General features: G+C 44.6%; 1 gene segment (V, D, J or C); it reads left to right on the top strand.

Annotated features, from left to right (window-relative positions):
- LOC146869610 (Ig mu chain C region membrane-bound form-like) overlaps nt 1–21,528 on the top strand; it is a 130,924-nt gene that overhangs the window by 61,756 nt on the left and 47,640 nt on the right. Inside the window, 1 exon segment of the C gene segment in view lies at nt 9,398–9,516. Within this exon segment, the coding sequence occupies nt 9,398–9,516 (119 nt within the window).

Below are 21,528 nucleotides of genomic sequence, written 5' to 3'. Positions count from 1 at the left end.
CCGATTGTAGCCTGACGCGTTTCAGAGCTTAAAGCTCCTTCCTCAGAGGCTCGGCATAACCACGTGCTTGCTGACACACCCACTTTTGTACGCCCTCCGATGGGCTGCTCCAATGAGCCAAACGCACAGTCTTATGGACTTTGTGGTTTGTGCCTTCGCTAAAATCCTGAATGGATGCACATTTCATTTTCCTGTGTCCCAGTAGGAAGTCCAGAATGGATCCCGGTTTGCTGAGCAGTCATTCATCCTTAAGTCCTCTTCCCACGTAGTGCACATGACTGTATGCCAAGCGCGTGGCCCCCAGTAGTATCGAGGTGGTGCAACTCCCGTGGCGGGACCGCAACGTGTCAATTAAAGCTCTGTTTTGCCCCCAGGCGGAGATGCACTCGAAAGAAGACTTGTGGCGTGTGGCATTTATTCAGGTAAAGAAAGCTCAGCTCCCCCATCGTGAACACAGCCAGGAAGCCGATTGTAGCCTGACGCGTTTCAGAGCTTAAAGCTCCTTCCTCAGAGGCTCGGCATAACCACGTGCTTGCTGACACACCCACTTTTGTACGCCCTCCGATGGACTGCTCCAATGAGCCAAACGCATAGTCTTATGGACTTTGTGGTTTGTGCCTTCGCTAAAATCCTGAATGGATGCACATTTCATTTTCCTGTGTCCCAGTAGGAAGTCCAGAATGGATCCCGGTTTGCTGAGCAGTCATTCATCCTTAAGTCCTCTTCCCACGTAGTGCACATGACTGTATGCCAAGCGCGTGGCCCCCAGTAGTATCGAGGTGGTGCAACTCCCGTGGCGGGACCGCAACGTGTCAATTAAAGCTCCGTTTTGCCCCCAGGCGGAGATGCACTCGAAAGAAGACTTGTGGCGTGTGGCATTTATTCAGGTAAAGAAAGCTCAGCTCCCCCATCGTGAACACAGCCAGGAAGCCGATTGTAGCCTGACGCGTTTCAGAGCTTAAAGCTCCTTCCTCAGAGGCTCGGCATAACCACGTGCTTGCTGTCACACCCACTTTTGTACGCCCTCCGATGGGCTGCTCCAATGAGCCAAACGCATAGTCTTATGGACTTTGTGGTTTGTGCCTACGTGGGAAGAGGACTTAAGGATGAATGACTGTGTTATAATCTAGGAAGTAAATGATGCATCCTCTCTGTTGCTGTCCTTGCCTTGCTGCTCAGTCTGTGTGATGTCATCGGAATGTTGAGTGTGTTTGAGTGGAAGCAAAGATCAGTTGGTGAGATGGGCTGAGCAGCATGGAGGCTGCTCCTGGTGGGGCATTGCTGGACATTGATTAAGGCCTAACATGAACTTGTTGTGGATCCTGCTTAAAGAATAAAGCTGAGATCCTGAACCACATCTCTGGACTACATAGCATTCTTTCATTTGTAACACTGGCGACGATTTTTTTTTAAGAACCTGCGTGCTGATTGGACTTTTAAAACTGAAGAAACCAATTTCAGTAAGTGAATCATCTGGATTTGGAGAAACCTGGCACCCCTAATGCCCCACCAGTGACCCTGTCTACGGTCGCCCACGACGTGATTGTGCCAGTTTCTGTTTGCCTGTCTACTCCTAAATTAGTCTGCTGTGATGTACCACAATCTCTCTGACGCTTGCTGTGCAAGATTGACTCTCCTACCTACTGTGATACCAAATTAATGATGCAGAGGATGACGAATTCTCTGAAAGTGGTTTTTATTGTGGGCACGAGGTGCAATGACAAAGCAAGAAAGCACGTCAACAAATCTGTACTTACTTGTAGGTAAATCTGATTTTCATTTTTTTTTTTTTTTTTTTTTTTTTCTACCGTACGCTTACCGTAAGCTTACCGTACGCGTACCCCGTGATTTTTTTTAAAATCAATAAATGTTTTCTTTGTACTTTACAGTCCTTCTTTGACCCCCTCACAAATGTAAGGGGGTCTGTAACTCTCCTCATTGCCCCCTTTCCTTGTTTTCACTCTTTTTTTTCAGAGTGAAATACACAAAATGGCGGCCGCCGCTTCCTGGTTTCGGCCGATTCGAATGTTTACTAAGATCTAACAGCCAATCAGAATCGCGCTCGCGCACGCCGCCGTACGCTTACCGTAAGCGTACGGTAAGCGTACCGTAAGCGGGCTCAGATATATATATTGATTTAAAGGCTATTTTCTCAGAATCTACTTAACAGATTTACACCAAACCTACAAAAGGCACTTCCTTGACCTAGGGACTACCTCTCTGCCAAATTTTGAGTAATTCTGTTCAGCCGTTCGGGCTGTAGCTCGTTCTAAAGGTCCTATGGAAAAATGCATGGGAAAAACGCGTTTTGGGACCCCCCTTTTATCTCAGCCCCCGCTTGACGGATCCCCCCGAGACTTTCAGGGTAGGAGCGGAGCGTAGCGCCCCACCTATTTTGAGAAATTCGCGAGGATTCGTCGACCGGCGCCAAAGTTATTCAAAATAGAATGTTGAGGTTTTCCTATGGAAACGTGGTCCTAACTATAACTACCTACTGGCGACCGCCAGTAGGTAATATATATATATATATATATATATATATATATTCACTGAAAAAACCATAGGTTTCACAAACGTTATAGTTAGGAATTAGCATTTAAAAAACCTTGCAAATTCACTTAAAAAACCATAGGTTTTACACATGTTATAGTTAGCAGGACATTTCACTCGTGAAAAACCAATGAAATTCCCCCGTTATAGTTAGTGCAGGCAACTATAACTCACACGACCGCAATCCTCTGCTGATGACGTCAGATATATATATATATTATCTACTGGCGGTCGCCAGTAGATAGTTCTAGTTAGGACCGTGTTTCCATAGGAAATCTCAAAATTCTATTTTGAATAACTTTGGCGCCAGTTAACGAATCCTCGCGAAATTTTCAAAACTAATGGGGCGCTCCGCTCAGCTCCTACCCTGAAAGTCTCGGGGTGATTCGTCAAGCGGGGGCCGAGAAAAAAGGGGGGTCCCAAAACGCGTTTTCCCCATGCATTTTCCCATAGGACCTTTAGTCGAAGGTACAGCCCAAACGGCTGAACAGAATTACTTGAAATTTGGCAAAGAGGTAGTCCTCAGGTCAGGCATGTGCCTTTTGCATATATGGAGTCAATCTGTTCAGTAGTTCCTGAGAAAATTGCAGATAAAAGTACATAAATATCTATAGGCGGGCACCGTGTGCGCACCGTGCATGCACGGTGCTGTGCGCGAGCGGAATTCTGATTGGTAGTTAGATGTCAGTCAACATTCGATACGGAAGAAATCAGGAAGTGTCAGATGCCATTTTGTGTGTCGCTCTGAAAAACAAAAGGTGGAGAACGTGAAAAGGGGGCAGGGTAGAGGGTTCCTGACCCCCTAGCCTTTGTCAGGGAGTCACAGAAGGACCCCGAAGGGTGAAAAAAAGCTTTTTTTTTTTTTAAATAAAATCGCGGGGTGCACACGGTGAAAAACCCTAAAAAAAAAAACATTTAAAACTGTTTATAATTGTATAGAAGATATTAACTATGCTGTTGAACTTTATCCAAATTCAAAAAAAAAAAGCTGAGCCATTCCAAATGACAGGATACAGTCAATCTATAACTATATACATAGGTAGTTTATTGAAAAAAATATATATTAAAAAAAAATAATACCCACATAAATTAGCATTTAAAAAACCTTTGAAATTCACTGAAAAAACCATAGGTTTCACACACGTTATAGTTAGGAATTAGCATTTAAAAAACCTTGCAAATTCACTTAAAAAACCATAGGTTTCACACACGTTATAGTTAGGAATTAGCATTTAAAAAACCTTGCAAATTCACTTAAAAAACCATGTGTGAAACCTATGTTATAGTTAGCTGGACATTTCACTCGTAAAAAACCAATGAAATTCCACCGTTATAGTTAGTTCAGGTAACTATAACTCACGCGACCGCAATCCACTGCTGATGACGTCACATATTACATCACTGATGACATCATCCAGTGAATATGTGTCTTTCTGTAAAATATTTTTTTTTATATATGTATATCTAAAGGTTAATAGAAGAATAAACGGGTAAATAAGTGTCTAAATGGATGGTTTTTTTTGTAAAATTAATTGTATAACTGACTTATTAACAGTATCTTAGTGAATACAGTGATGTAATATGTGACGTCATCAGCAGTGGATTGCGGTCGCGTGAGTTATAGTTACCTGAACTAACTATAACGGTGAAATTTCATTGTTTTTTTACGAGTGAAATGTCCAGCTAACTATAACATGTGTGAAACCTATGGTTTTTTAAGTGAATTTGCAAGGTTTTTTAAATGCTAATTCCTAACTATAACGTGTGTGAAACCTATGGTTTTTTAAGTGAATATATATTTATATATATATATCCACAACAGCTTTCGCGAAGAAACCCAAGCCTCTTGCAGCGGTGGGCTGTGGCGGGGACGCGAACACCAAATCTCCAAACCAATCGTATTTCACTCGTTCCTGAAAAGACGATGCCACAGCCACTTACTCCTTATCACAGCGTGTTTATTTAAATCAAATTTGACCAGTCACTCGACGCGTTTCAGAGTACAACTCCTTTGTCACAAGTAAGAGTACATTGCAAATGATTGTGTTTAAGTGAATTCAAAAATGCCACACCCATTTTTTCAATAGACACCGACAACAGACATTACGGCATTTCAAGGTGCAAGGAGCTAAAGGAAAACAGACTTTTATCATAAAAAGAAAATATTCATTTTCAACTTTCTTAGCACTTATTAATCACAGGCAATTCATTTTAACCGACATCATTCCATTATTTTATATTGTGACATAATTATTCGATCAGTTTTTTTCCATTGCAAAAACTTTATTGTTTCTATATACCGAAACAAACACATCTTCACCAAATCGAGCCCCAGTGGGCTTACACAAGCACTGCTTGTATCCTCCTTAATTGATTTGATGCCATTAATGCAAATTAATCCTCCTTAATTAATTTGATGCCATTAATACAGATTAATCAACCCAAGTGGGTAATCGTAATTCAAAAACAAAATAATAATACAGGTGCTTCGTGATAGTCTTATACTCAACTCTCCTCCAGTACCATGCCGTGTGTCTGTCAAATCAGAAAAGATAAAAAAACAGTGATAAAACACCCAATTTAAAATTTGCGAAAAAATTCACAAGTACTATATATCATTAAAAAGAAAAAAGAGGCTAAACAAGTTTACTCATGAATATACATTAGATTTCCACCAAGGAAAAAACATCCAGGATAACGAGACACTAACCAAAGTGTGTTGAGAGCCCTTCATCACAATTGTGGCCATCAGGTTGTAGAGTGTGATACTTGATGATAAATTTTGATTCCAATCTCCTTAGTTCTTGCACTCTATCCCCTCCTCTAGTTCTGAATGGAATATTGTCAAGAACGCAAAAGGACAAAAGTGTATTGTCCCCCTTGTGGTGAGTTGCGAAATGCCTTGCTATTGGGTATTGTTTGTCGTTGTTTTTGATTGCCCTTAGGTGTTCAAGAATGCGTTTTTTGGCTTTGTGAATAGTACTACCGATGTAGTACTTATCACATGGACACCTAAGGGCATACACAACGAATTCTGTATTGCAGGAATAGTGTTTTGCAATTTTGAAAGGTTTGACATGAACTGACAATTTTACTTCTTTGACATTATGACTGTGTTTACATGCCTTACATTGTCGACATGTAAAGAAACCCTGGATGACATTCTTCTTTTTATTAACTGTCTGTGTTACCGCTTGGCAGAGTGAATCTTTTAGAGATTTGGCCTTACGGTACGTAACCTGGGGGTAATCTTGCAGACATCCTGATAGGTCAGTGTCAGTTTGGAGAACTCCCCAGAATTTATTTAATGCTGTTTTAACATTCCAGGATTGTTGATTAAAAGTGGTGATAAACCGTACTGTTTCTTTATCATCGGGTAATCCTGTCATTTCACTTTTTTATACATCTTTAGGTTTGATCAGCAGGGCCCTGTCTCTCAACTGGCCTTCAAATACTGCTATTTCAATGGATTTGGTACTGTAGCCTCTATCTCTAAATCTTTCACACTTGACTTTACTTTCAGTAAGGAAATCTTCCTCAATACTATAGTTACGTTTTGCTCGTAGTATTTCCCCCAAAGGAATACATTTTATAAGACTTTCAGGGTGACAGCTATGTGCATGGAGCAGGCTGTTGCCTGCTGTCTTCATTCTATAGAGTTTAGTCATGAGTTTACCATCTATATATATATATATGTCAAAACAATTCCCTTGCAGGCATAGAGTGACGGATAAATTATGCAAAAAAGAAGGAGAGAACTCTGGGTAGTTCCCAAGTTTAGGTGGACGGCAGCTCGTGTACAGAGCACCCTCAGCACCAGCGACACTCTAAATTTGCTCACCTCAAATGTCTGCTTTTCTATCAAAGTTTTTAAGCATAGGATTAGCACAATGCTATCCACACCGAGATAGAAATGGACAAAGTCTTTTGCCATTTATACAGCAAAGTCTTTAAGCATAGGATTAGCACAGTGCTATCCCCGCCGAGCTGAAAAATGACAAAAGCCATTTATCACTCCAGGCACAGTATTATAGCTTTGGATTGGTGAAATACCAACCAAGCCAACCTGAGCCATTCCAAATTACAGGATACAGCCAATCTATAACTATATACATAGGTAAATTAATGTAAAATAAATATATACAAAATATAATAATACATTCATAAATTAGCATTTAAAAAACCTTTGAAATTCACTGAAAAAACCATAGGTTTCACACACGTTATAGTTAGGAATTAGCATTAAAAAAACCTTGCAAATTCACTTAAAAAACCATAGGTTTCACACATGTTATAGTTAGCTGGACATTTCACTCGTAAAAAACCAATGAAATTCCACCATTATAGTTAGTTCAGGTAACTATAACTCACGTGACCGCAATCCAGTGCTGATGACGTCACATATTACATCACTGATGGCATCATGCAGTGAAAATGTGTCTTTCTGTAAAATAAATATTTTTAATATATGTATATCTTGGAAGAATAAATGGGTAAATAAGTGTCTAAAAACAGTGATGTAATATGTGACGTCATACCTTAAGGGCAATACTGACTTTGTAAGTATATTTTGCAAATAGCAATGGCCTTACTCTTTTGTGGGTGGTGTTTGTATTAACATGCCCCTCCCTGAACTCCTCATTATTCCTACCTAAATTCCTCCCATTTACTAATAGATATTCCCCATTTTCCCAGCAATCCTCCGTTCCTCTCACCTTCACTATTAAGTAGTAAACTTACATGTCCAGAGCTCTTCCCATGGAAAATATATGATATGTGGAGGTGGAGATTTCCACCTGAATGGTTTGTGAATTGCATTTTTCAATAAGTAGCACTACTGTAGTGCCACTTTACATACTACAAATGACAGTTTGTGAATCAGGCCAAAAGATTTTTTCTCATACTTTCTGTGACCCACATGTAAGCCAATACACAATAAAATATAGGAACAGTAATACAGAGGAATACATGAACCAATTACACACATGAAATTATTTATGGTTTTGATCTGATAGGTAAAGATAGATAAAAACATACAAACACACGCACATTCATGCAAGAAATCAGTAAGTGCAGGAATTTAGAATATAACCAGGCCAGAAAGGTGTCAGAGTTCACCACAGCTGCTTTGTCTAACATGGTATACAGTGCAGAAATAAAACTACATTAGACAGCTGTTCATACAAAACGATCTGTGATACCACCATTATATGCAAAATAATAGCCTGTCAGCCGATCTGTACCTCCCCGGGCTTTTGCAATATTTCAATAGCTCCTGAGCTCGTGCCCTTCCAGTATCCTGGCTGCACAGACCACGCAGGTGTAATCATTAGACAGAAGCGGTTACACACTTATATCTCCATCCCAATTCTGAAAGGCCACCCATATCTTAGGATATGTTCGTGTATTGGACTCCAGATCAATATCTATTTTCGCCGTTCTCCTTACTGCTCGTAGCCAGTCCATTCCTTGCGGTGGGAAGGGTTCAATCCATTTCTTGCAAATTAGATGTTAGAAAGCCATCTTGCCGCTTTTGCTGCTTTTGCACACAACACTGTAGTCACATGTTATTAATTGAGAAATGCTTGCTCGACTTTGCTTCACATGAGAACGGTCTGTTGTTCACATCACTAACAGTGAGCAGCGACCTTGGTCTGCACATTGTGTAAAGAAACAGTCTGGGTCGCTAGACGGTGCATGTTGTTGGGTTCAGGTTGATCGGCCCACTATTTAGCCATAACACGCACGCAGCTGCAAATACCTGAAAGTCGAGTGCTTTTAATATTGCAGGCTACATGCTTTAGACACATTCGGAAGAAGAGCTTTCCCAGGAGCAGAGTCTAAGCTGATCCTGTGATGTGATTCCACTAAGCTGATCTTTACGGTATGGGGTTCCCCATTCAAGCCTAGAGACCTTTTATTAGTAATAATAATAATATTAGTTTACTAGCGAAAGGAAGGTGGTGGTCATCCACTGTCATTTTATTATGATTACTCCTTTCATTTTCTATGGTATTGTAACTATGCTGATGGTTTTGATCTTAATCATTTGTCTGCTTATGTTAGCCAAAGTACTGCATATTAGGACACAAGGTTTATAAGATAAACTCTTTAAACTTTACCGTGTCTCTGTTTATTCTGTTGTGGACTGATATGAGAATAATTACGAACAGGTATTTCTGATTCCCACCATTCCTGAGAATACCCTAAGTCGCTTGTTCTGGGTTGTCTATACATTGGGACCACCGAGATAAAACTCGGAGAACGAATGGGACACTGATGCTGGTCGGATAAGGGGTTCTGGGTTCTGAGGAAAGTTTTTTTGGTACACCGCAATTCACTGAGGTCCTGGTTTCCTGTGCATAGTTCTGTGCATAAGCAGAATCCCTGCAACAGCACCTAATAGCTACCAGCCACATCCACCACTTCCAAAACCACATGTCCTCCATCACTGCTATGCCTCTTTCCATGCCTGCTTCAGCCTTTTGATTATCTTTCCATCCACCCATCCATACCTACCCTAGCTATCTCTCTATGCACCTGCCTATCTATATAACTATCTATGTATCTTTTATCTCTCTATTCCTCTATCTATTAAACCTATACCCTGGCTTAGATGGTACTTTCTAGTTAAGCCGCCTTAGTTCAAGACAGACAGAGTTAAAATCTGGCAGCCTCTGATGGGACTCCTGGATCCTAGCCCATTAGTCGTTTTCAATTGGGAAGTATCTCCTTTAATTATTTAAATTTGAATGTAAAATAAGCAGTTTTATTCCAACACAAAGTTTGTTGAGAGTTACGGTAGAATTGTGCATCTGACATCATGTTGTGTTGCACCTCCCATTAGTGAGAGCTTTTTATATTGATGAAGAGGAAGATCTGGAGAACATCTGGAGTACCACGTCAACCTTCATCATCCTCTTCCTGTTGAGCCTCTCCTACAGCGCCACTGTGACCCTGTTTAAGGTATGTCAGCCATATGTAATGTTTAGCGAGTTACAGTGCCCTTACAGGGCAGAAAAACAAAAACCGGTCAGGTTTGGTCCAAAGTGCAAAATTGGTGAGAATCGACAGTATGAGGACTATATGGTTACTAATGTGTGAGAAGTTGGCCTGGTATATGCTGGACACTAGTTAAAGTGGCCACCTTGCACCAGTACAATTCGACTCTTATGGTAGATACGTTTAAGACAACCTTTTAAAGAAAGCTATCCTAGTGGTAGCTGTGGAGAGCAGCCTTCAGGCTAAGTCTCAGAGGAATGTAAAGCAGCTTGTTTTACCTTATAATCTCTTGAATCACTAAATGAAAGGACACCACACAGGTATATATATATATAAAATATATATGTATTTATTACTAGACACACTCTACTAATTTCTTTATGAGATTAGAAGTCAAGGACATATGCACAAATCAACATTACACAACAAGTTAAGCACAAATATGGCTGGGGCCCTAGGGGCGTACCAGACCATATACTAAAAAAGAGGTATAAGAAGAACGACTTGAGAAGGGAGAAGGCCTAAGGTCTTCAGAAGCGATGGGGCCTCACTAATCCACCCAAGACAGGTAAGTAAAGGACCCACGGGAGACGCATGCAGTGTGAGAACACAGCTGCGGATCACGGGTGTCTTGACTCTTCAGCCACGAGGTCCAGGAGACGTCGACGATGACCAGAAGCTGGTTTCGGAGTGCCCACAAAGTTTGCAGCTTACTAATGTGTCGGCAACCGGACTGGAGCCAACAAGCCTTGGCAACAGCAAGTCTCATGGAAAGTGAAGAAAGTCAGCGGTACACACCAGCAAGGTCTGAGGGACTCACCCAGCAAGTCAGGGGAGGCCTGGAGCAACGAGGGGAGCCCTTTGGTTCTGTAGAAAAGTCTTCAGGGGACCCACAAGCCAACCAGCAAGGGATCACAAGGATTCCTCGGGAGGATACCCTCACCAGGAGCCCACGGTCACTCGGGGTGAGGTAGGCCTCTGATTTTCGAGGAAATCCTGCTGGAGGCTTGGGACACACGTGGACCAAAGCACAAGTTCGTAGACCATCGTGAAGGGGTTGCACTCGACAATAGTGCACGGTACCCGGGTATTGCTGTTCCTTGTCACTCGTGGGGTCCCCTCGCCTCAGCTTTGCTGGGGACTCACAATGGCCATTGAGAAGTCAGGAAATCTACTTCTGGGGCTGCAGGGACTTCAGACTCTGGCGGGAGCGGGAAAGTTTGCGACCGTGGATGGAAAGTTTTGGTGCCTGACAAGCAGGGAAGTCACTCCTTGACTCTAAGGGAGATTCTTCAGTCTTCCAAAGGTAGTGGAACGTCGAAGGTCCAGGATTCTTCTTCAGAGCGTCATCCAGGGATATCTAGTTTGCAATGTCAAGGGTTCCCTAACTTATAATACAAGGAAGGGAGGGACTAGCTCTATGACCCCTCCTATAGGAGGATCAGTGGAGTGGGTGGCTACAACCACTTCCCTTTGTCCAGTTTCGTGCCAGAGCAGGGGCTGGTAGCCCCAGAACCGGTTTGAGCTGGCATATGCACAAAGGAGCCTACTGCTCCCCCAGTTCAGGACTTCAAAGCACTCTAGGAGTGCACCCACCTAGCCTCATTACACTAAATCCTGTCTGGAAGGTGGTTACACCTCCCTGTGACAGGATGCTTATTGTTGGGCCTCCTCCACTGCGCGTTTCGGTCAGCAGCAGGAGGGCAGCCCAGTGTCTGTGCTGGTGGCATCCATTTTGTGATGCCAGGGCTCTTCAGGATTCTACTGTGTTTCCACAGTGGGTACATGTCTATCCCTCTAGAAGGGTGGGATCATACTCCCACACCAGTTACTGGTGTGGAGGTATGATTCCAAAGCATTTGACACCAAACACGACATGTTTTGATGCACCCATCCCAAAGTTAGCATTTACCGCTAGGTTATAATGCACTTAAGAGTATATGGTTTAACTGCATCCACAAACAGCAACAGAGAATGGACTCTGAGGTCTGCAGAAGGGCCCTGCTCAGGCAGAGGCACCCCATCACATGGAAACCAAGCACCCTGCCCTCAGGATTGATAGGGCCTGCCTTAGGGGTGACTGAAAGGTTTATATGTGTGTGTAAGGTGAGATATAGGGAACCTATACCTCAGTGAGGAGTGCTAACACTACCTCACCCAGGCTGCAGTAGCAGGCCTGTGGTGTCAGATTTAGTCTGCTTCCCAGGAGTAGCATAATACATGCTTCAGCCCCTGGTAGGCCTGTGAAGTACCTATGCCCTTGGTACCTAAGGTACAATATACTAGGGGCTCATAAGGTACCACAGTATCCAATCACTAGTGCATCTAATATGCACTCCAAGTTGTTTAGAGAGAACAGAGAGGCTGGGGCCCTGATTAGCAGGGTCCCAGTCAGACTATAGCCAGAAACCAGTGTAAACATCAGAAAAAAGGGGGGGCAACATAAGTGCAGATCCTACTCTCCTACACATCCCCCGCCCCCAAACGCAGGGACACTAAACTAACCTTGACCAGTTGAGTCTTCGTATTCTAAGTGGAAATACCTTGAGAGTCCATCTGCATTGGCATGTTGGGTCCCAGGTCTATATTCCACTGTATAGTCCATCCCCTGTAGGGAAATGGACCACCTTAAAAGTTTTGGGTTTTCACCTTTCATCTGTTTAAGCCATAGGAGGGGCTTGTGGTCAGTCTGAACTATGAAGTGAGTGCCAAACAAGTATGGCCTCAGATTCTTCAGGGCCCATACCACAGCAAAGGCCTCCCTCTCTATAGCTGACCAACGTTTCTCTCTAGGGGTCAGCCTTCAGCTTATAAAAGCTACTGGCTGGTCTTGACCTTCATCATTCAGTTGAGACAGTACAGCTCCCACACCCAGCTCAGAAGCATCTGTTTGGACAATGAACTTTTTGGTGTAGTCTGGACTCTGTAAGATGGGGGCAGTGCACATGGCCTGCTTTAGGTCTTCAAATGCCTTTTGCCCGCTAGCTGTCCACTGAACCTTTTTTGGCATTTTCTTTGAGGTAAGATCATTTAAGGGGTCACTATAGATCCATATCACTTAACAAACCTCCTATAGTACCCAGTCAGGCCTAAAAAGGCTCTCACCTGTGTCTGGGTGGTTGGAGCAACCCATTCCATGATGGTTTGGATTTTGCTCTGTAAAGGCTGAACCTTTTCTCCACCTACAAGGTAGCCCAGGTATACAACCTGACTCTGCCCTATCTGGCACATAGTGGCCTTGATAGTGAGGTTTGCTTTTTGCAGAGCCTCCAAAACATTTCTGAGGTGGACCAGGTGATCCTGCCAGGAGGAACTAAAGACAGCAATATCATCAAGATAAGCTGAGCAATAAGTTTCCATCCCTGCCAGAACCTTGTTCACCAACCTCTGAAAAGTGGCAGGTGCATTCTTCAAACCAAAGGGGATCACCACAAAGTGGTAGTGCCCACCAGGGGTTCAAAATGCTGTTTTGGCTTCGGCATCCTCAGCTAACCTGATCTGCCAGTAGCTAGCTGTTAGGTCAAATGTACTCAGATACTTGGCTGAGGCCAAAGTATCAATCAGTTCATCTGCCCTGGGAATTGGATAAGCATCAGTCCTGGTGACTGCATTGAGGCCTCTGTAGTCTACACAAAACCTCAATTCTTTCTTACCACCCTGGGTATGAGGTTTGGGTACTAGGACTACTGGACTAGCCCAAGGGCTATCTGGAGGCTCAATCACACCTAGTTCCAACGTTTTCTGGACTTCAGTCCTGATACAGTCCCTGACATGGTCAGGTTGCCTGTAGATTTTACTCTTGACAGGCAGACTGTCTCCAGTGTCCACCTCATGGGTGCACCAGGAAGTCTGACTAGGGGTCAGGCTAAACATATGTCTAAACTGTTGCAAAACTTGTCTGCATTCAGTTTGCTGATGATCAGTGAGGCTGCTTGCCAAAGCAACACCATCTACCGATCCGTCATCAGGGTTCTGTGAGAGCAGGTCAGGGAGAGGGTCACTTTCCTCCTTCTGTTCCTCATCAGTTGCCATGAGCCAGCCCATGTCAGTCCTGTCAACATATGGTTTCAGTCTGTTGACATGGAGCACCCAAAGGGGGCTCCTGGGAGTTCCAAGATTCACCAGATAGGTGACTTCTCCCTTTTGCTCAACAATTGTATGGGGGCCACTCCACTTGTCTTGGAGAGCTGCTGGGGCCACAGGCTCCAACACCCACACTTTCTGTCCTGGCTAGTACACAGTCAGCACAGCCGTTTGGTCATGCCAAGTTTTTTGTAGTTCTTGGCTGGCCTCCAGGTTTTTAGTTGCCTTCTTCATGTATTCGACCATCCTGGAGCGGAGACCAAGTACATAGTCCATCACATCCTGTTTGGGAGGTTTGAGAGGTAACTCCCAGCCCTCCTTCACCAAACATAATGGACCTCTTACAGGATTCCCAAACAGAAGTTCAAATGGGCTGTAACCAATCCCCTTCTGTGGAACCTCTCTATATGCAAACAGAAGGCAGGGAAGTAAAAGGTTCCATTTTCGCCTAAGCTTTTCTGGGAGGCCTTTAATCATTCCCTTTAGGGTTTTGTTGAAACGTTCAACTAACCCATTGCATTGTGGGTGATAGGGAGTAGTGAATTTATAATTTACACCACACTCCTTCCACATTGCTTTTAGATATCCTGACGTAGTTGGTATCTCTGTCAGATATAACCTCCTTTGGGAAACCCACTCTGGAGAAACCTCCAATGAGGGCTCTTGCCACCACCTCTTGCCATCACAGGGGCTGTGGTGGTCCTCAGGTGAATTACTTCTGGGTACCTGGTATCATGATCCACTACCACCAGGATAAACCTGCGCCCAGATGCTGTTGGAGGGTCAAGGGGACCAACAATGTCAATCCCTACCCTTTCAAAGGGTACCCCCACCACAGGTAATGGTATCAGGGGGGCCTTTGTTGTGCCACCTGACTTGCCATTGGCTTGGCAAGTGACACAGGAGCGACAAAACTCATTTGTGTCCTCTGACATGTGTGGCCAATGAAAATGTGGAACAAGCCTGTCCCAGGTCTTGTTTTGGCCCATGTGTCCTGCCAAAGGGATATCATGTGCTAGGGTCAAGAGGATTACCAACCTCCTGGTGGCTCCAGGGGTAGGATCTCTAGCCCCAGAATATAGGAGTCCCTCATCACAATAAACTTTATGGGACCCACTAACACTCCCAGCAGCCTCGGCAGCAGCCTGCTGTCTGAGGGGTTCAAGAGAGGGGCAGCACTGTTGCTCCTTACTCAGATCTTCCCTGGAAAGTCCCCCTGCCCCCAAGAACTCAACCTGATCAGGCCCAAGTCCCTCTGGGGCAGTTCCTTCTTCAGGATCTGCCTCTCCTCCCTCTGGAGGGGAATCTGTGATCTGAGACAGAGGGGAAGGCACTGCCTTAACCCTACTGCTCCTCCTCTTGGGTAGCATCTGGTCCATAGTTTCAGGATCCAGAGCTGGTTCAGCTTTATGCATTTTGGCCTGTGACCTGGTCACAGCAAAATACCTCTGCAGGTATGCCCAACATCTCAGCATGAGTCCATAACTCTACTTCAGACCAGGCTGAAGTCTCTAGATCATTGTCCAATAGACATTCGACAGGAAGGTCTGCACTGACTACTACCTTCTTGAGGCCAGTTACCCCTCCCCAGGAGAAATTCACAACTGCCAGACTATGGTTGGTCCTGACATTACTTGCATTGGTAACCTGGTACATTTCACCCAGGATGATCTGCCCAGGGTCCACAAGATCCTCTGCCACCATGGTGACACTAGCACCTGTGTCCCTGGATGCCAACGCCTGTTTGCCATTTATTACAGGCTGCTGTTTGTATTTGCCCAGATTACTGGGGTTCACTAGGAAGGACATATCAATGTCTCCATCACAAATCAGCAATGCCTGAGTGGGTACTCTGACTAGGCCAGAGTCCACTTCAGTACCCAGGGTTAACCCTACTACACCCTTATTCTGATTACCACCACCACCAATAGCTGTACTAGGGGGAACAGTTGCCTTAGGGGCAGGAGTGGTGGTGGTTTGGTCTTTGGACTTGTTACAGTCAGAAGTCCAGTGCCCTTTCTGTTTACAGAATTTGCACCAGGGCTTCTTTTGGCCTTTTCCTTTGTTAGACTGTGAATCCCCACCAGATGCAGATTTTTGGGGCCCTTGTGAAGACTTCTGGTCTTTTGACTTATCCCCACCTTTCTCAGAGCCTTTAGTATCCTGCTTCTTAGTGTCACCCCCTTGGTTCTGGGTTTTCTGCCTCACCCTGGTTCTGACCCATTTGTCTACCTTTTTTCTCAATTCTTGGGGAGAGGTCAGATCAGAGTCCACCAGGTACTGATGCAACAACTGATTTTGGCAATTATTAAGGATCTGTTCTCTCATCATAAGATTATACAATCCCTTAAAATCAGTAACTCTACTACCAACCAGTCAACCCTCCAGAGCCTTGGTTGCACAATCTACAAAGTCAGTCCAGTCCTGAGTCTGTGCTTTCTGGGTGTCTCTGAACTTCAACCTGTACTGTTCAGTGGTTAAGCCAAACCCATCTATTAATGCACTCTTCAAGACTTCATAATCATCAGCATCCTCTTCTCTAACAGTGAGGAGCTTGTCTCTACCTTTATCAGAAAAGGAGAGCCACATGATTGCTGCCCACTGTTTCTGGGGGACCTGTTGTACTCTACAGGTCCTCTCCATAGCAGTTATCCATTTGTGGATATCATCCCTACTCTGGTAGGGAGGAACAACCTTGGACTGGTTCCTATGGTCTGGAATGTCATCTCTGACTCTAGGGACACTGTTGCTGCCACCAGGGGGTTCTAGCCCCTCTTTTCTAGAAGCTCTCTGGAGCTCAAAGGCTTCTCTATCTAATGCCAACTGCTTGGCCTTGAGGGCAACTCTTGCTTTCTCATACTGCAGCAGTTTGTACATTCTTTCAGAGGATGTCTTCTCTTCTAGGAAGGTATAAGTTCCTCTGCTGGACAGATTCCCTGCCAGAGTGATATGAGTGGTCAGATTCCCTTGAAGGGGACCTATGCCTCTCTTCCACTCTGTCAGTTCTCTTAGGGAGATTTCCTCTGTCTTTTTCAGATCCCTGTGGATCTGGCCCTTCAACCACAAAGTCCAGGTCATCTTAATGTTCATCATCTGACCCAGAAACTATAGCTGACCCACCCCCTGATTCAGACCCCTTAGCTCCTAGAGCTAATTTAAGATCATCTGCTTTCAGCAGATCTATCAGGTGTGGTGTGGAGGGACTCTGTCCTATCCTCAGGTGCCTTGCAGCACACATGGCTCATAGGTCAAAGAAAGTTATGTCCTTATACTGAGGCTGGGTGGACCCACTGGTTACAACCCTTAAGGACATTCTAGTGTTGTGCAGTGTTGTACTACCTACACTAGTTTGTGGCCTACTGATCCTAGCTTGAGCTGTAGCAAGGCTGTGCTATCCCTTCACACACAGTTCTAAGTTCAGTAGAACTTGTTGATACTAAGCTTGACTTTATATGTACCTTGAGTACATTTAGTGGTTTTCAGTTAGTAATTCAAATAGAGATTTTCTGGTAAAACAATGGCAAACTGTAATCCCACACGCTGCCCACCAATGTGAGAAGTTGGCCTGGTATGTGCAGGTCACTAGTTAAAGTGGCCACCTTGCACCAGTACAAATTGACTCTTATGGTAGATAGGTTTAAGACAACCTTTTAAAGAAAGCTATCCTAGTGGTAGCTGTGGAGAGCAGCCTTCAGGCTATGTCTCAGAGGAATGTAAAGCAGCTTGTTTTACCTTATACTCTCTTGAATCACTAAATGAAAGGACACCACACAGGTATATATATAATATATACATGTATTTATTACTAAACACACTCTACTAATCTCTTTATGAGATTAAAAGTCAAGGACATATGCACAAATCAACATTTCACAAGTTAAGCACAAATATGGCTGGGGCCCTAGGGGCGTACCAGACCATATACTAAAAAAGAGGTATAAGAAGAACGACTTGAGAAGGGAGAAGGCCTAAGGTCTTCAGAAGCGCTGGGGCCTCACTAATCCACCCAAGGCAGGTAAGTAAAGGACCCACGGGAGACGGATGCAGTGTGAGAACACAGCCGAGGAACCCAATAGACTTCAATGGAGCAAGTCGCGGTTGGGATTTTAAAGTTTTAGGATACTTCGGGAGAGTCTACAAGCAAGTCACTTACAGGGTAAGTAGTTCTAGAGCACACCGGAGTACTCGAGTTAGCTCACCCAGGGAAGCCGGGTGCATAGATGTCTTTTGGTGTCGGGTCGCAGCGTCGTTTTCAACGGGAGCCAAAGAAGACTTGCTGCTTGTGAAGACAGGAGAAGTGTCCGGTGGAATCCAAGGCTGGATTCTGAAGAAAGAAGACCTGAGCAGAGGAGACGGAGTTCAATGTCACTTGCCAGTGACCCGGGCCAGGAAGCTGGATGCCCACAGTAGTCGGGTGATTTCAGGTGATCACGGGTGTCTTGCATCTTCAGCCACAAGGTCCAGGAGGCATCGACGACAACCAGGAGCTGGATTCGTAGTGCAGCACAAAATCTGCAGCTTACTGAGGTGTTGACAACCGGATTGGAGCCAACAAGCCTTGGCAACAGCAAGTCTTGTGGAAAGTGAAGAAAGTCAGAGGTGCAGACCAGCAAGGTCTGAGGGACTCACTCAGTGAGGGTAAGTCAGGGCAGGCCTAGAGCAACCAGGGGAGCCCTTTGGTTCTATAGCAAAGTCTTCAGGGGACCCACAAGCCAAATGGCAAGGGATCGCAAACACACCTCGGGAGGATTCACTCACCAGGAGCCCACGGCCACTCGGGATGAGGTAGGCCTCTGATTTTCAGAGGAAATCCTGCTGGAGGCTTGGGCCACACGTGGTTGAAAGCACAAGTTTGTAGAAAATCGTTGTAGGAGAGTAGTATCTGCACTTATGTTGCCCCCACGTTTTTTCTGATGTTAACAGTGGTTTCTGGCTATAATCTGGGTGGGTCCCTGCTAATCAGGGCCCAAGTCTCTCTGTTCTCTCTAAACAACTTGGAGTGCATATTAGATGCACTAGTGATTGGATACTGGGGTACCTTATGAGCCCTTAGTATATGGCACCTTAGGTACCAAGGGCACAGGTACTTCACAGGCCTACCAGGGGCTGAAGCATGTATTATGCCACCCCTGGGAAGCAGACTAAATCTGACACCACAGGCCTGCTACTGCAGCCTGGGTGAGGTAGTGTTAGCACTCCTCACTGAGGTATAGGTTCCCTATATCTCACCATACACACACATATAAACCTATCAGTCACCCCTAAGGCAGGCCCTATCGATCCTGAGGGCAGGGTGCTTGGTTTACAATGTGAGGGAGTGCCTCTGCCTGAGCAGGGCCCCTCTGCAGCTGGCAGAGTCTATTCTCTGTGGCTGTTTGTGGATGCGGTTAAACCACATACTCTTAAGTGTATTATAACCTACCGGTAAATGCTAACTTTGGAATGACTGCATCAAAACATGTTGTGTTTGGTGTCAAACAACTTGGAATCATACCCCACACTAGTAACTGGTGTGGGAGTATGATCCCACCCTTCTAGAGGGGAAGACATGTACCTACTGTGGAAACACAGTAGAAATGTGAAAGAGCCCTGGCATCACAAAATGGATGCCACCAGCACAGACACTGGGCTGCCCTCCTGCTGCTGACTGAAACTCGCAGTGCAGGAGGCCCAACAATAGGCATCCTGTCACAGGGAGGTGTCTCTACCTTCCAGACAGGATTTAGTGTATTGGGGCTGGGTGGGTGCACTCCTAGAGTCCTTTGAATTCCTGCAGAGGCACCCCCTCACATGGAAATCAAGCACCCTGCCCTCAGGATTGATAGGGCCTGCCTTAGGGGTGACTGATAGGTTTATATGTGTGTGTAAGGTGAGATATAGGGAACCTATACCTCAGTGAGGAGTGCTAACACTACCTCACCCAGGCTGCAGTAGCAGGCCTGTGGTGTCAGATTTAGTCTGCTTCCCAGGGGTGGCATAATACATGCTTCAGTTCCTGGTAGGCCTGTGAAGTACCTATGCCCTTGGTACCTAAGGTACCATATACTAGGGGCTCATAAGGTACCACAGTATCCAATATGCACTCCAAGTTGTTTAGAGAGAACAGAGAGGCTGGGGCCCTGATTAGAAGGGTCCCAGCCAGACACCAGTGTAAACATCAGAAAAAAAGTGGGGGCAACATAAGTGCAGATCCTACTCTCCTACATCATGTTTCAGTGGTTTAGATTTTTCAATTTAACATATAATGATGCAAATTACATGCAACCGCTGAATGCAGCCGAGATCTGAATGCCACCAGCAATTTACATGTTCAAATTCCGACAATACCTATAAAGACCCTCGTTTAGAGATGGCCTTGTGGGGAAAAATGCAAAGAATGTGTGCAAATTGGTCTTTTGTACATTTAATGGCCTTCATTTGTATTCAGAGAAAAGTTGTGTTGGTGATCCAGCGCAAAACTACTGGGGTAAAACTTACATAACCTCCTTGCGTCGCAGACCCATCATCACACTAACACATTCACATACTCATTCATTGGTGGGGCCCATAACACCAACACTCATACGTTTTTTTTTTCTCTCATGAGTCTGCGCACAGGACAATGTATCCGCTGGACATGTGGGGGGGTACCTTATTACCTATAGGGAAAGAGAATTTATTACAAAATATACATATTTACTTTAACCCCTTTTGGATCCTAACCTTAACATCACGGCACTCCACCACTTGGTCGATGGACCAATTAGTTGGACTGGTTGATGGTGATTTAGAACCAGCTAAAACACACTTTAAAGCTTCAGAATCCTTTAATAACCTACTGGAAGAACCACAAACTCATTATTTCTGTTAATCAATATTTTGTTTATCAGTCAGTCAGTCAGAAAGCTTTATTTCGATAAAAGATTATATCATAAAAGCATATACATACAAACATAAAAGAACAAACAATTCATCAAAAGAGCAATATTTGCAACGAATCACAGTAACTGTGGAAATGCTCTCTGTCTAATAGCTTAATGGCTGATTAAATAGACCCAATATCAAAAGAGTTTAATATCGTTTAAAATAGGGTTAAAAAGACAATAAAAATGCTTTGTACAAAATCATCTAGTAGAGCTGATGAGTTTACTTCTGATAGTCCAAGACCACCCCAAGAATTTGGCCGAATAAGTTGACATATTCATGGGGGGTTCCATCAGACATGATGGGGACGCTGGGTGATTTGTGTGATTTGAAGGAAAGAAGCTTGGTCTTTGTTGTATTGATAGCCAGACCTCTCAGTGAGCAGAACAAATGAAATCTATCTAGGAGCTTCTGTAACCCTGCTGGTGTCTTGGAAATCAGGAGGGTATCGTCCGCAAAGAGGAGAGTGGGGACTTTTTCGCCCGCCAGGGCGGGGGCGTCAGCTGGAACATCTTGCAAAAATTTCACCACTCCGTTCACGAACAGTGAAAAGAGGGTGGGCGCCAATACACAACCCTGGCGGACTCCTCTGTTAACTGGGATCTTTTCAGTTCTCTGGGCCTGAGTTCCCCACCTCACCCTTACAAAGTTGCCCTCATGAAGCCGGACCAAAAGGTCGAGGACAGGAAGCGGAACACCCATTTCCTGGAGAACAGACCAAAGACGATCGCGAGGGACCAGGTCAAAGGCGGACTTCAGATCCATGAAGGCTAGATGGAGGCTGCCCCTACCGATCGAGACAACCTTCCAGTGTAATAATAGCAGCCTGAAGACCTGGTCAATCGTGCTCGTGTTCGGTCTGAACCCAGCCTGATAATGCGACAAGACACTATTCTCAGTAGCCCAAGATAAAATACGCTCCAACAGAACCCTGCCAACCACCTTCTGGCTAACATCAATAAGACTTATTGGTCGGTAGTTGGCGGGGTC

This window comes from Triturus cristatus, chromosome 1_1 (genome assembly GCF_964204655.1).
Source record: "Triturus cristatus chromosome 1_1, aTriCri1.1, whole genome shotgun sequence".
Taxonomy (NCBI): domain Eukaryota; kingdom Metazoa; phylum Chordata; class Amphibia; order Caudata; family Salamandridae; genus Triturus; species Triturus cristatus.
This window is presented reverse-complemented; position numbering and strand designations above follow the sequence as displayed.